This window comes from Cyprinodon tularosa, unplaced genomic scaffold, assembly GCF_016077235.1.
Source record: "Cyprinodon tularosa strain WSP-4 unplaced genomic scaffold, ASM1607723v1 ctg12, whole genome shotgun sequence".
Classification (NCBI taxonomy): domain Eukaryota; kingdom Metazoa; phylum Chordata; class Actinopteri; order Cyprinodontiformes; family Cyprinodontidae; genus Cyprinodon; species Cyprinodon tularosa.
The window spans coordinates 849,209-865,366 of NW_024038003.1; the positions used below are offsets into that span (position 1 = coordinate 849,209).

Here is a 16,158-nt window from a genome sequence, read left to right on the forward strand (position 1 = left end):
TAGATGATTTTGGTTATTATCATAACTAATGTATAATGTATAAATAATAAGGCTAAACTAATGGTAGGTCCAAAAACATACCATTAGTTGTGTCCATATTGGATATAAAATTATTCTTTACAGTAGGGAGGATTTTGTTTTTGAAAAAAAAAAAAAAAGTATATATGAAAGGAGAATTGAAAAGTATAAAATGTGTGTGTGTGTTTTACTAGACTAGATGATTTTGGTTATTATCGTATAAAAAACAAGGCTAAGCGAATGGTAGGTTCATATATATATATAACTCATGTAGCCGACAACCGATATCGATACTGATGTTAAAGCTGGACAAAAATAAGTAGTCATTGAAAATAGCAGTTTTGTTATCCATTTCTGACACTTTGAAAAATAATTTACTCAAATATATTTTCATATGCTGATATCAAATTGATTTTTAAAAAGGCGGTATCGATCTATTTTACTTTCAAAATCTCGTGAAATTTCATCGTTCTGTTACAAACTCTCGTGATATTTTGCAAATTCTTGTGAGATTTTGGTAGTAAAATAGATCGATACCGCGTCAATATATCAACATATAAAAATATGGCAAAATTTCGTGAATTTTCGGGGGATTTCGTAGCATAACGATGACATATACTGTAGCAATATTTCATTAGTAAAAGAGATTGATATGGTAAATGGCAATATATCAGCATATGAAGATATTGTGATATTTTAATGTATCAATATTAGAAGTAGTATTTTTTATTTTTTTTAGACTTTAGAAACTCAGAAGCTGGTCAAATATTGGGTTAAATATCGGTGGGGTGGCCGATGTCCGATATTCAGTTTTAAGGCCGATACAGGCCGATACCGATAGGAGGCCGATTATATCGTGCATCCCTAATATATATATATATATATATATATATATATATATATATATATATATATATATATATATATATATATATATATATATATATATATATATATATATATATATATATATATCTTTCTTTCTTTCTTTCTTTCTTTCTTTCTTTCTTTCTTTCTTTCTTTCTTTCTTTCTTTCTTTCTTTCTTTCTTTCTTTCTTTCTTTCTGACCCGGAAGTTCTTTTGTTTATTTCTGGTTAGCTTTACACACTTTACTCTTTGGCGCTGATTCCTTTTCCTGCCACTAAAGCAAAAGTCAAGTTCTAATGTCCCTCGCTGCTACCCGTCCGTACAATAACGTTCAGTACTAGAAATGGCCGAAGCCCCTCCACGGTCCAGCCGGTTTTTTTGTCACCGGTGTTCAGCAGAGATCTCTCCCCGTTTACCGGTAAGAAATACTGACACATTTATAGCCTGTGCTGAGGGCTGGGAACCATAATTGAGCTGCTGTGACCATAGATATGGGTCTCATAGAGCCTCGTTGAGTCGCTGCTGCGGTTAAAACCCCCTATCGGCTCAGCTAACCCTTCAGGGCAGCAGCAGAGTGCCAGTCAGTGTCAGTAACAAACTTTAGGGATGGACTCCAGCTACAACTGAGTACACTTTGTGTGTATTTTTTTTAAATCAGTAAAGTCGAACAAAGAAGAAGCTAAATAAAGAAGGTTACTACCTGACAGGTTTAATAATAGTGTAACACCGGCTAGCTAACTGACATATATGATCCATTTGTTTTGATTTGCATGTCCCTGTTTATACTTCTATATTCATCTATCTATATTATATCTATAGATATAATATAGATAGATAGAATATATATGCGTATAGACATAGATAGATATGTAATGTATGTTTGCATGTTCTAGTAGTCTGTAAAAGCTGTTTGTTGTGAAGCTTTTCATGAGAAGCTTCTTGAATGTTACAGTGGCCTTTACCTTCTACTCAGTCTACTGTTCTGTTCTTTGTCAGGCTGAACATTAAATGGCTCAGTTATGCTTAGAACATACAGTGCTTTACTAAATGATATATATCCCTTGCAATGTGTTGTTTTCGCCTGCTTTCTTGTTTTAAATTTCTACATTACAATAGAAATCTTGAATGTATTTTAATGAAATTTCGTGTGATGGAGAATGACACATATACTCTTTTTTTTCTTATAAGGTTAGTTTTTTTGTTGTTTTTGCTCTTACTTTTGCAAAGTAAAAGTATTAACAGTTTATGGGTCTTCACCACTCATTAGCTGAAATGGGATTAGCTAAAGGAATCCTAAAGTCACCAGAAATAATTCATCTTTGTGTAATGTGTTCCTTCTATTAGTATAGCTGCTCTGTGAAAGCCTTCAAAGATTCTTTTAGAGAATGTTGATGACAAAGCAGTGTAATGAAGGCCAAGTGGTTTAGTTTAAACTAGTGTTAAGTCATAATAACAACTAGAAACACAAACTATAAACATCAGCTGTAGCACTGTTCAGTCTCTTAATCTAAAAAAGGAATTAATAGCATGACACAACTACAGAAATTTTAAGAGTCTTCTTTGTAAAAATGACTGACTGGGTGGGGGGGCAGTGTTGGTAAGAGAACAAGTGCTCTCAACAGATCTTAATTTTATGGAAGAGCAGTGGTGTCAAAAGTACACACATTTGTTACTTAAGTAGAAGTATAGACACTGCAGTTTAAAAACACTCTGGTAAAAGTTGAATAATCAACTTGACTTCTTTACTCAAGTCAAAGTGAAAAAAGTATTTCAGACATTTCAACATCTTTTTCTGAATCCGATATTGTAGCATGGCATAGACTATTTGCGTTTGCAGTTTGAAGAACACCTGCTTGCTTCTGATGATTTACTTTAGCTAACCAATGAGTGTTTGCGTTATATGACTTATCCAATGACACTAGTTTTCACTAGATGTGAATGGCACCAATGATCTGCATTGGATGGAGCACATGATGTGAAATAAATATTTATAAACATTAAAACAAAGCCAAGAGTAACGAGTAACATTTGTTTTAAAAATGTAAGGAATAGAAAGTACAGATACTTGTGTGAAAATGTCCAATCCAAAACACTACATTTGCGGTTTTCAACATCTGTAAGCTTAAATCATCAAAATTACAAGAAGTAAAGGCTGGGAATGTATCACGCTATGATTCAATATAATATAATAAAATAAAAATTTTGCACTTTTAAGCAGAGTTTTTTTAGATGTACCTCTCAGTTTTAAACGGGAACGTTTGCATATAGTGACATACATTTTCACATGAATGTTTTCTGTTGTTAAAAGAATCTTATTTTAGTGCAGATTTTTCTGGAGCAAGCCCATGTCAGTGGTGTATAGAAAATCACTGCTTAGAAAGCTTAACTGCATGCAGAATCCCTGACTCAGTCATCAGACCTGCATCGATATCTGTAATAAACAGCCTGGTCAAAGTGGAGCGGATTAAAGTATTGATTAAAGCACTGCTTTGAATTTACCTTGTTCACAGCAAGAGGTGACTGTTTTGTTTTTAAACTACGGATTAAACTCTCTGTTGAACTTAATGTTAGTGATGCCAGGATAAAACTTATTTTTTATTGTAAGAGTTATAAGTGGAAGTGGATACAGAGATCACACAAGTCAGATATTTATTAAGTTGGATAAATTAAAACTTAAAAAAATTCTACCAAAAAAATTTCAAAACAGATCTAAAAGAGAAAATAAGTATAACTTAAACGGAATAGATAGTTTCAAAAAATCGAGGTACAGATCAGTGATGATGAAAGATGTATTACTATTAGAGGTGTCGATATGTGGAACAGGCTTATTAGTGGAGTTAAAGCAAGCTGAAACTTCATCTATGTTTAATAAAGACTGGAAGGTAATTTTGATAAGTCGATATCACAGTGTGTTTTTATTTTGTTGTTGTTGCTGTTTCCTGTGTATTGGTGCGTTTTCTTGTTGCTGTTTTTTTTTTTATTATTATTATTTTTGTATGATTATGTTAGTTGAATAAGTACTACTTTATTGAAAATAGGGTCAGATATTATAAATTCTTTACTTCTTTCTGCTCCTTTTCTTTAATTCATGACTTCAGGTGTCACCTGAACTGGTTTTATAATGTTGTTTTCCTTTAATAATTGAATTAATAAAATAAAATAATAAAAAAAAATCTTTATAAACCTACTTTACTATGTTGCCTTGTTTTCAATAATTTTTCTGCCAAAGTAGGCAGGGTAAAGAGGTATGACAACTTATTTTTATAGAAACTGTATTTGGATTAGGTTTTACATGTTGTTTGATTATATTTTAATGTTCTTTCATATAAAAAAAAAAAAGGCGTTACTTCCAAGACATTGTTGTCCCTTAAACTTACATCCACTCTACTGGTGGTTAGTTATACCTGTTAATTACCGGTGTGACTAACTCTTCTCCTGTCTTTTGATTAGGGCCTGTTAGACTGATCTAATGCACAATGTTTCTTTTCATTTTTGTTATTGTGAGATAGGTGTAAGAGCTGGAAAATTGGTGATAAAAAAACATTCCTAGCTTGTGCAAACATGCTTGGCAATAATTCTGATCTCTGATTCTGATTTTAAGGACTACACATGCCCACGCTGTGAGTCTGGGTTTATTGAAGAACTTACGGAGGAAACAAGGCAAGTGTTTTTATTTATTTGATAGATTTTTATTTATTTATTTATTCTCTAAATTCCTGAGTCTTAGTATTTTTGTGTGTGTGTTGTTTTTTTCTAGCAGCTCAGAAAATGGGTCTGCATCCACATCCTCTGCCAATGATCAGAACCGCTCCAGCTTTGAGGTCAGTGCATCACAGTAAAGCCATTACAAGGAGAACAAGTCGTTGCACACTGGTTTGACCCTTTTTGTTAATTATAGAACATGGATCATCATCATTTGTTCACATTTCCCTCGGGATACGGCCCATTCGCCCTGGGGATTTTCGACGAAAACTTTGACCTTCGATCGAGATTATCCACAGAGGACAACCGTGAGGTAGAGAACAGACGAGAAAGGGAAATGGCTTCGCGCCAGCGATACAGTGCCAGGCAGCCACGGGGTCGACATGTTCCTCGCAGACAGGGGTCGCGGCACGAAGGAGTGCCCACATTGGAGGGGTGAGACTTCTCCTTGAGCAGCATCTATTGTAGAGTGTGTGGGGGGAGGGGAGCATATTTATATTTTGAGCATAACATGTAGTGTTTTATGATGTTTTACCTCTATACAGAACCCTGAAAATATAGCCACCCTATAGTTGACTTTCTTTTCAATTTCATACGAAACAGGACCGATTATATCCAGCCATTTGTAGTCAAAAGCCGAACTTGGTGATCTTAAACCTAATTTATCAAACTTGGCTAAATGTTGAAAAGGTTTAACATAGAAAGAGGGAGCCAACTGCTGCGGATAGATGGGAAAATAAAGATTTCACCACTCTTACCTCAAGTATTTAAAAATTGTATGAAAAAACCCTTTTTTATGCGTTGGCTCAACAGCAAAATTGACACCTTGGTTTGTTTCACTGAGAGATATGTGATTTATTTTTGTGTGGGTTAAAAAACGGGGGCAGTTTAACTAAAGAAATCTCTATCATACTTTGAACATCATAATTTTTGTTCATGTGGCGAAATGTTTGGACAGCATCTCTGTAGTCATTTCACAATTTTCCTCTTATAGAAAGAAATCCAACCATTTTATGTGTAAAAATAACAGCTTAGATCGAACCTCAACTATAAAAATGCTTAATTCTTGACCAGAGTCGTTTTCTATCACTTACATTATCTTGAAATAGTATTCAAATATTTTGAGTGTTTCCATATTTTTGCAACAAAAAGCTTCATTGTATTTTGGGAATTTATGTGATAGAACCACACAATGTAAAGAAAATAAAGCCTGGTTTATATTGTTTTATGAACATGAAGGCAAATAGTTGCATTGGATTTTAATTAGGGGTAAAGTTATGGAGAGATGTTTCATTCATTATGAAATAAATACATGAATGGATAAATAAATAATTTCTGCTATTTATAAGTTATTAATAAATATTATATGAAATAAATCTCACCATAAAGTAAAGCTAAATATTTTCATAAATATTTATCTTATTTATATTATATTTATGAATCATTCTCTTATAAAGTAACATGCCTTTTGGAACACTCTTCCAAACTAAATTATTTCATGCACAAACTATAGTATATATACACACCTGACCAAACAGTGGTTATTATCAAACCAAACATGTAGGCATGGAATGACTGTAATATGAGTGCTGTAACTGTAAGTGAGTAAAAGTGGAAAGTGCTTTTATGATGTGAATGACGTGATGCTTACATGTATTATACTATATATTATTTATGAATTTTTCTAAGTATAACATCAAACTGTCCAAGGACTGTTGGTGGAAATTAGCATTTTGCTATAATCTGGCACATGACATCTCTTCTTTCTAAGACTAATGGTTTTTTTTTGTGTATGGTCCCTGATCAAATAAAGAAATTAATTAAAATTAAAAATATATTATTTCAAAAATTATTTATTTACTTCCAGATTTATGTATTTATTTATCTTTATTTATTTATGTATTTATTTAGGCATTTTATAATGGGGTTTTATTTGGACACGTTTATTTTGTAAAGCAACTTTTCATATTACAGTGACTTTATTTTCTAACCATTTTTCATTTTCAGCTTTTTTATTTTATTTTATCTTCTTATTAAAAAAATAGGAGCAGGAAATATAATGGATGGATGGAAAGCTAGATAGATCTGGAAGTAAATGAATACATATTGAAATAAATTCAATTAAAAGAAGATATTTGTAAAAAATATATCAATGGCAGCATTTATTTTTGTATTTGTTTATTCATTAAATTTTTGATAAAACTGCTCTGCATATAAGTGTAAATGCACACCTATATTTTAAAAATTTTGAATTGTAAAATGTTTGAAACATCATTCATTGCCTTCCCTTCACTTCACAATTATGCGTTTAATTTTCTGCTGGTCAATCTCTTAAAATCCCCCTAAACAAATAAGAATTTTGTGTTTGTAACAACCATTTTTTATTCTTATTAATAAGAAGAAAATTAGTGTGTAGATTAAACAGACTTTCATTATAGCTTCACTTAGATGAAGTGTAGCTATAAGGAACATCCAGACTGCACTACATAATTATACATCAGATGTTTTTTAGTTGTCAGCAGGATGTTATAAATAAAGCCCCCCTGAATCAACATGCTAATTTGATAAAGATTTAGATAATAAATGAACTTTTTGCCATTTTTCTTTTGAGCAGAATCATCCAGCAGCTAGTTAATGGAATCATAGCACCTACAGCCATGCCAAATCTCGGGATGGGACCTTGGTAAGTTCACCAACTTGATAAACATGCTTGTGAAATTGACAGAATAAATCATTGTAATGTTTAAGCTCTTGTTCCTTTTCTTGCTTGACTGTAATGTTTTGCAGGGGTATGCTACATTCAAATCCAATGGACTATGCCTGGGGAGCTAATGGACTGGATGCTATCATTACACAGGTTTAAAAATCCTTTGACTGCAGCTGTATTATTTTCAGTTTAGAGGTTTAAATATTCAGTAAACAATTCAACAGGTTATTATGCTACAGATTGAATAGCTGACTCCTGAAAACAGTTAAAGTGAAGTGCGTTATTTGTTTTTAGGGTTGGTTTCCAGGTATTAAAAGAAACAAAACTTTCATACAAATTTTCCATTCATTCATTAACTGTAATGCGTCCTTTTTTTCTGCTTTAAAGTTATTGAACCAGTTTGAAAACACTGGTCCGCCGCCAGCTGACAGAGAAAGAATAAAGAGTTTACCAACCATTTCCATTACACAAGAACACGTCAGTAAGTTGTTTTCACATATTATCTGTATTGTTTTAAGCAATAAAAACAGGTTTTGTAATTCCTTTTTTATTTTTCCTAAACAAAGCTTAAAGCAGATAATTAGTGGGACAGCTGCTTCTCTTTGCTGCGTCTTTCCAAACATACACAGACATATGCTTTGTCCCATTGTATCTGTCCAGGTGCTGGTTTAGAGTGTCCTGTCTGCAAAGAAGACTACAGTGTTGATGAGAATGTTAGGCAACTACCATGCAATCATTTGTTTCACAATGATTGTATAGTACCATGGCTGGAGCAGGTATGGATATTTCAGGGGCTGTCCTTAACCTAATGTCCACTCTAACTGTTGCAGGTTTTAGTTACCCCAAGCAGAGTGGCTGCAGCGATGAGTCTTAGTGTAATGTTGTACCAAATTCATCTTTAATTTGTATGTACCTAGAAAATATTAATGATATGTCTGGCTTTGATCCTCACTGTGCATCTGTTCTTGAATTGCGCTCGTAAGTGAGGCACTTTGCTAATGGAAAAAGACATTTTACATTAATTTTTAGAGACTTAGACTTAGACAAACATGCAGGCTTTTCAGCAGTGAAATGAACGTTACCATTTATAAAGTGCAGCAATTATCAAAAATGTAGCCAGTGTAGTAGAAAAGGAAAACCAGTTTAAAGTCATGGTGCAAAAGGCATTGATTTTAAAAGGTTCAGTTCAGTGGAAAAATAAATAAATATAGGGCAAAAGGCATTAGAAGGGATAATGAAAAAAATCAGTAATACAAATCAGTAGTAGCTAATAAAAATCAGTAGTAAGGATTGTGAAAAAACAAAGCCGTGTTGGTAGTGCAAATATGTTTACAAGTGTGACACGGAGTCTGAAAAGCAATTCCAAAAATGATTTGTCTGGAGCTTCAAATGAGATCATGTGCCTCCTGTGCTTACATAAAAAAATGACTCCATAGCAGCTCATATGATGCAGAAATTACTTACTGGTAGTTTAGGGAGGCAATGTAATTATTATAAAATGAGGTATAGGTGGAAAAAACCAGCTTTGTAATGGTTCAAAGTAGGGCTGCAACTAACAATTATTTTGCAAATCAATTAATCTGTAGATGATTTTTTCGAATAATCAATTAATAATCAGATAGCCAAAGGTTGTTTAAAGATTTTTTACAGAATTAAATTAGGTAAATCTAGAACTTTTCCATTTGAGGAGTTTTGGATAGAGCATATTGACAGGAGAAAATGTTTTTTTTTTTTTATCATAAATGCAAAATGTTTACATATTTCTTTTACAATTTTGGTATAATTGCTGCTCAATGTGGGTTGCTCTGTCAGCTAAAACCAGGTATTAAAGTCTTTACACTCCAGTTAAAGATTAATCGATTAATCAATTCATCATGATTAATCTGATTAATTGTTTCAACCAACAACAACTGAGCCATTTAAAATTAACCAATGAGTTACAGAAACTTTTAACAGAAGCAGAATGTTTCTTTCAGCATGAAAATATCAGAGATTTTAGATGCCGGTCGATAAAATCCGATATTATTCTTCTGGTTAATCTCATAGCGAGTTATTAATATTAGATTGGGACATCCCTATGTAAGAGTAGTAGATCTGGGTTTCAAAACAGGTCTGTTTGATTTCATTATTTGTTTTGGTGATGTAGGAATTTCCTCACCCCAGTACCAATCTTTACTATTTTGAGGCATTTCCTGATAACCAGTCATACTTTTTACTAAAGCTAATGCTTTGCATGTGATATACAGCTGATTGGCTTTATAGTGTGGTGAAATAAAACCCAGTTTTTCATGTGTATTGTGATTCCAAAGCAGTGAGATCACCAACCAGGGTCATTCAGGACACTGCAGCCTCCAAATATTTTTCTTGAACAGAGATCATTAAACCCAACCAGAGTTCCTGCCGATCAGCGTCATAGTGCTTAAGAAACTCAAGGTCAGCTTAGTGAAGAAGGCTATTGTTCTTCCAATGTCTCAAATCTAATACATTTTAACTTGATACACACAGCTTTACTGTTGAATATATTTTCTTCCTCTGACCATGTCCTAATGCTAGACATAGCTCTTCTTGCTGACGTATATGGCTCAGACAGGCATGTTTACCCTCTGCTTTAATTTAACTGATTTATGATTTGGCCTGTAGCTTGTAGCCTCTTTGAAATCATAATTACTTTGTCCTTTTCACATTGATCAACAGAGATAAGCGGCCCTGTGGGCTTTTACAGCACGGGCGTGACACAGCTTGCAGCTGTAACCTAAAAAAATATTTAAAAACTGATCTTTTTGTGGTAATCCCCATTTTGCCTTTTAGAGACACTCAGTTTTTTTAACATGTTAACACGTTTTTAACAAGTTCTTGATTAAAAACTTCAATACATTTATCTATCATTAGCTATTCAATCGAATCCTCCACTATCTAAAATGACCCACCCCTTTTTTATTTTTAATATAAAAAACTAGTTGAGATTCCCCCTTTATTTTTAGATTGATTGTAAAAGCTCGCTGCAATGATTACTAGTATATCTGTAGAAATAAGAAATCCCTATGGTATAACCTCTGTGATAACCTGAAGTCGACTTAAAACAAGACATGCGCTGTTTTTCTAAGATTCTCAAGATGAGAAAAAAATGGAAGATTATCCTGAACAAAACATCACACCTCCAGGGTGGTGAACCTTCTTGTGGAGGATTCAGCTACAAAATGATTTTAAGAACATAATGAAAGCTGATTTTTGAGGTCTCAATATGGAAGCACTGCAGGAGTAAGATCAATATTCATGATTTAACCATAAGAAAGAGAGTGGACAAAAGGTGGTCTCTATGGGAAATGACCAAATCAACCATTATTTACAGAACCTTTTAGAAAAAGGACATTATCCTGACATGGTGGGAGTGTGATGGTTTGGTGTTGGTTCTTATAAGTTATAGAATAAGTCCTTTCTCTTGCTATTAGAAAATCATGCTTCTGAAAGTCGGGTCAAGGACTTTTCACCTTAGACTGCAGCAAACATTTGTTATGGAGCAAAACAATAATCCAAAGGACACTAGCGAGGACACCTCTTTTATAATTGGGAGGCTATTAAATAATTGTTTAAAACCTCTTAACCTCTTTAAAACTCTTGAAGAAATACTTAATTCTTATGACCCGTTAGATAGTCTGATTGTGGAGAAGCTCATTGACAAAAGTCTGACATTAAGGAGCTTCTTCTTAGTGAGAAGGTATCACGGAAAAGGTGTCTGAGATTAAACAAGGTCCTCTTCTCCACTATTGACCTTATAGAATCCAGGCTCAGTCCAGCCACAGATCAGGCTGTCAGCTTTTTTTCCTGGCACTAATCACCTGAAAAACCCAGCATAGAACAAAAAATACCTTTTGTTCCTAAAACCCTCCAATGTGGCTGAATTGAAACAATTCCGCAACGAAAAAGTCGACCAAAATGGGGAGATTGTTTGCAGAATAAGAGTACAGTACTTGATCCCGGTTGATGTTGTATTATAAGCACAACCAGATTTTAGGCTCAAGGGGTAATTCGTTTTTCTACATTGAGCCAGACTGTTTTAGATAAATTAAAGTTAAGGTTGTTGCCCCATTTGGTGTCACTGATCAATGAGTATTGGGTCCTGAATGCCCTTCTAAAATGATCATGGTGAATCTTCTGTGTGTATAAGACATAAAAACATAACCCAGAAGTAGACAAAACTAAATACAACAGTTATTGATGCTGTTTATGCTACTATTATACCAGAGGTCAAAATATGTTTTAGAAATATTTATATTTCTACTAGTAGTTTGGGTCAGTCTTGCAACAAGAAGGTTTTGGGTTTGATTCCTGGCCTGTGGTCTGCATGGAGATTGCATGTTCTCCCTGAGCATGCGTGGGTTCTCTCCTGGTACTCCGCCTTCCTCCAACAGTCCAAAAGCATGACTGATGGTTAATTGGCTTCTCTAAATTGTCCTTAGGTGTGAGTGTGTGCATGGTTGTATGTCTTTGTCTGTCTCTGTGTTGCCCTGCCACAGACTGGTGACCTGTCCAGGGTGTACCCCGCCTCTCGCCTATAGGCACCGGCCCCTACACAACCCTGACAAGGAATAAGCGAGGGAGGATAGTTAGTTAGTTAGTTAGTTAGTTTGGGTCATAACTCCAGTCTACCACTATAATGTGGGTCAGAAGTCAAACAAGTTTGGGAACCTCTGGTTTAGATGGCTCTTTTCCCTTAATGAATTCAATCCTGATTTGGAACCTTTTATATTTACTCTTGTAACCTTTGTCTCACATGAACATTTGTTCAAGAATCTAAAACGTTTAACTGTAACCAAAGAACTGAAAGAAAAATCTGTTAAAATGAGGAAATAACCTTTTCACAGTGTTGTAAGTAGTTGTCAATCTAAATTTGTTGATGGCGATTCCTTAAATAACACCACTTATCCTCCTTTCTGGCAGCACGACACGTGTCCCGTGTGCAGGAAGAGCCTTAGTGGACAGAACACAGCCACAGACCCACCGGTGTTATCAGGAATCAACTTCTCTCCACCTTCATCCTCCTCCTCTTCCTCACCAAGCTCACCTAGCAACGAAAATGCAACCAACAACTCCTAGGTCCCCCCCCCCATACTTCTTCACATCTGAGCACCGCAGCCCGCTGAGAACCATCAGCTCCTTTCTGCAGCTGAGACCATTACAGGTTTATGTCTCAATTCTTGGGGACAAAAACTCTCATTTCTTTGTCTTCATTCCTCCCCTCTGCCGAAAGGATGCTGGGTCCAACCGCTGCTGCTATTGTTACCTAGTGTACGAGGAGTGAACAACAAATGTGAAAAAATATATTCAAGGACGAGAGAAGAAGCAGTATAGAACCGGAGTGGACTGCATTTTGCTGGAAAAACATCCTCGTTATAAGGTGTGGACACATTTTAGATTAAAAAAGAAGAAGAACCCAAAATGCTTTATAAAAAAATGCCTGTGGTGGTTGACTATATGTTTATATTGGAAATTCTTTAAAAGAAATGTCAGCTACTTTCACCTGATTGATCATGCATAAAACCTCTTGGGGAGGGTGGCTGGTTGTGTGACAGATTTTAATTTATTTGCCTTTTTTTTTGCACAAGGTTTGATCTGAGGGTGAGAAAGTGAATTTGGATAAACTACTGTACAAAATCAAGCCTTTTTTTTCTGTTATATTTCAGGATGTTTTCCCCATTTTTCTTTTATCCATTTAATAAGAGCTCACTTGTGTATTTGCTGTATTTTGATCTTGGTAGGGATGGTTTCAGCTTAAAGGTGAACACAGTTTTTATTTTTTTAGTGAAAAAAAAACATACAGCCGTGTGTGTTCACTGAAAACCAACTTAAACAATGTAAGTTATTGAAGAAAAAGGGAAATGAAATGGCATGGGATCATTTTACCTCTATGGAACTGGCCAAATGAGTTTCACAAAATGAGTGTTATTTTATTTGCTGAATTTTTGTACAGTCACAATAAAGTCCTTAAAACAACAGATTCCAGATTTTCTATTAGTGATGTCTGCAGAGTGACCAGAGAGATTACTAAATGTCACATCATCACTTAGAGAGGATTATTAAACTAGTTTCAATTTTCTTTTATGTAGCAGGAACAATCTGATCTTGGTTATTTTATTTGTGGAGTTGGTTAAGTAGTCATGAGCACAGATTAAACTGAGTTTTCTGAGTCACTGCAACAAATTTTTTGTTTAAAAATAATCTTGCTGGCTTCTATCTGGTTATACACAAAGTCAGATGAATAAAGTACCTCCAAAGGCAGAGAAGATGATTCCCAAGGTCAATGCGATTTTCCTGGATGTGGAACTATCAATTCAGGGTTTGTGACTCCCAAACACTTCATTTGATCATCATTGCATTTTCCAGCTTTGCTTCTTTCTCTGGTAAAAATCCAGGTATATTTCTACTCAGAACTTTTACAAGCAATTATTAAGACATTACCTTGGGTATTTGATGATTTATTGGAATCATTCTTTCTACCCTGAGGTAATAGTCTGCAAAATGAGTACCTATTAAAACATAATAGCAAGTATTGAGTCAAATTTGGTATGAATTGTCTTTAATCCAATTAGGAGTAGCAGCTCAATCAAATATTTAGCTGATGTTGGTAGATGTTGTACAGCTCTTATGAGCATTTAACTTGTTTTTATATAAATTGGTTGTTCTGCAGGCATAGAGTTGGCTTTTAATTTGCAGTATATCACTTCAATGCAGTTGATGTTAGGACTTTTCTAGAAGATTAATATTAGCCTCTTTGTAAATAAAATCAGTAGACCAGCCTTGTTTTCTTAAATGTATTTTTCTTAAGGTTTGTTACTTAATAAATATCATGAACAAAACAAAAGGGTGATCTTATATATATTTTTTTGGCATGATTGTTAATTCAAAATCAACCAAGGAAATCAAACGTAAAGCTGCTGCAATTTAACATCAGCAGCAGGAAATGCTGACCAAGAAAGAAGTGTGCTCTTAAGTTGGAAATGTTGAGCTTAATTAAAATATTTCAGCCATCACCAAACCAGATGCCTTGTCGAACAAAGTTTTCTGGTCAAAGTAAAGGAAGTGTTGAGTTATGTCACAAAAATAGGAGGTGTAACTGGATGAGATTGCCATACATGAGAACACTCATTCATCATGGACAGTAGTGGTAGTATCATGCAAAGAGTTAGTTTAACTGACTGTGGTATAATTCATTTCACAGATTTTGGAGAGTAATAAAAATGGAGGAGTAACATTCAACTTTACCTGAGCTGGATGTCTAAAACTTTGGTGTCCAAACATTACAGTGGTCCAAAAAGACCTTGGAGAAATGTTTTGTTTGGGAAAAGTTGTCAACCATTAAGTTTAAGAATGACCCTGACCTCAACCCTAGTTTAAAATCTAAAGCATATATATTTTAAATAAAAACCTAGGACACAAAGTGTTAAAACTTCCACTCGGAAATGACCCATGTTTTATTAGTGATAAAAAATAAGATTTGGTTTCTTACTTAAGTACATTTAACCTAATATTAGTAGGGCTGCATGTACATATTGGCATTCTGTGGTCTATGCAAATTCCCCCCAAAAAGTCACACTTGTGAAACCAAGTAGTTATGATTTAGTTTAAGACTCTTTAAAAAATAAATTGCTTTATTCTAATATATAAATAAGTATGTAAAAGCCTAACATGGTTTCCTGTACCTGTAGAACTGCACCTTTTCTCCCTCTTTTAAATTATATTAGCAGTATAATCCTTTTCTATAATAATAATCCTATTCTTACTGTTATTTGTTTATTTTCATAACCACATATTTAAGTGTTTTATGTTGAAATTCTGTGTAATATAACAACATGAAGTGTGGATGGAAAATTAAAGCTGATTCAATTTTTTACAAAAACCCTCATTAGAGAACTTTAGTGAACAAAGAGCATAATGAGGACTAGAGATGGAGAATCTGTTAAAAAATCACTTATTAGTCATTCACTTAACAAATCTGGGTTTGAGTTGTAAGACAAAAGCTAGAGAAGGTTTTTGGGCAGAGTGCACACACAACTAATATAGGAAACAGCAATCATGTGGAAGATTGTCTGATAAAAAGCGATCAAAAAGTATTGAGGAATAACTAATGCTGCATTTTAAACTCAACACATCATGCCCAAAATAAAACATGAGGAGTATTATTGTATTGGATACCTTTATTTACAGTGAAAGTCTTTTTGGAATGTATTCATTGCCAAACCTTGTTCAAAGTTTGACATTGAAGGAGGACCAATGCTTACATAATTTCAACCCAGTTCTACTGAGATCTAGGTGTTTTGCAGAGAAAGGAGGCAAACATAATTACTGTTTAGTAGTAGCGTACACAGACTTATTGAAGGTTGTCAGGGTTCGGTGACACCCTGACAACGGATCCGGTCTGGAGCACCGGATCAGAGGGATCGTGGACTTCCGTCGACAAGGTAAGGGCCATCAGTATCTCATTGATTGGAAGCGCTGTGGCCCCAAGGACTGGTCATGGGTTCCTGGGTCCTCTATCCCTGATCCGAACCTCTTGGACTCCTTTTGGGCCTCTTGCCCATCTACCATGACAGGCTGGCATGGCCCCGCACCTGCGGCCCATTGAGGCGTGTTAAACCTTTGTGGTACGCTTAGGCCTCTGTCCTGTTGACAGATATCTCTAACCTGATGTCTTGGAGTCCTGATTCTATCCCGTCTCCCTCAGTTCGTTGAGCTCTGGATTGTTTTGTTACCCACCTTTCTCCGTGCTCTGAAGACTGCTTTTGGCTTCTAAAAGGGCACTTTAGTTCCCAGTTTAGCTCCAGAGATGGGCACTTTGGTGCATGTTTTGGCTTCTGATAGGGCACTTT

At 34.7% G+C, this 16,158-nt stretch overlaps 1 protein-coding gene across 2 annotated transcripts; it reads left to right on the forward strand.

Annotated features, from left to right (window-relative positions):
- The first annotated feature begins 1,145 nt into the window (after positions 1-1,145).
- LOC119773277 (E3 ubiquitin-protein ligase RNF126-like) lies at positions 1,146-13,287 on the forward strand. Of its 2 annotated transcripts, none has more exons than XM_038270214.1 (9): positions 1,146-1,303; positions 4,487-4,545; positions 4,643-4,706; positions 4,784-5,022; positions 7,202-7,270; positions 7,375-7,444; positions 7,682-7,775; positions 7,955-8,070; positions 12,233-13,287. In XM_038270214.1, the coding sequence occupies exons 1-9, from the start codon at positions 1,229-1,231 to the stop codon at positions 12,386-12,388; spliced, it is 942 nt and encodes a 313-aa protein (XP_038126142.1). In that variant the 5' UTR covers positions 1,146-1,228; the 3' UTR covers positions 12,389-13,287. The 2 variants fall into 2 exon arrangements, with proteins under 2 accessions (XP_038126142.1, XP_038126151.1); XM_038270223.1 differs by having other exon boundaries at positions 4,646-4,706.
- The last annotated feature ends 2,871 nt before the right edge of the window (positions 13,288-16,158 follow it).

What these genes read in the sequence shown, in the direction of transcription:
- LOC119773277 (XM_038270214.1), top strand. Translation starts at nt 1,229, where the DNA reads ATGGCCGAAGCCCCTCCACGGTCCAGCCGGTTTTTTTGTCACCGGTGT. An exon ending in AGAACCGCTCCAGCTTTGAG is followed by an intron (nt 4,707 to 4,783) that starts GTCAGTGCATCA and finishes TGTTAATTATAG; the next exon opens with AACATGGATCATCATCATTT. An exon ending in TGGATGCTATCATTACACAG is followed by an intron (nt 7,445 to 7,681) that starts GTTTAAAAATCC and finishes TCTGCTTTAAAG; the next exon opens with TTATTGAACCAGTTTGAAAA.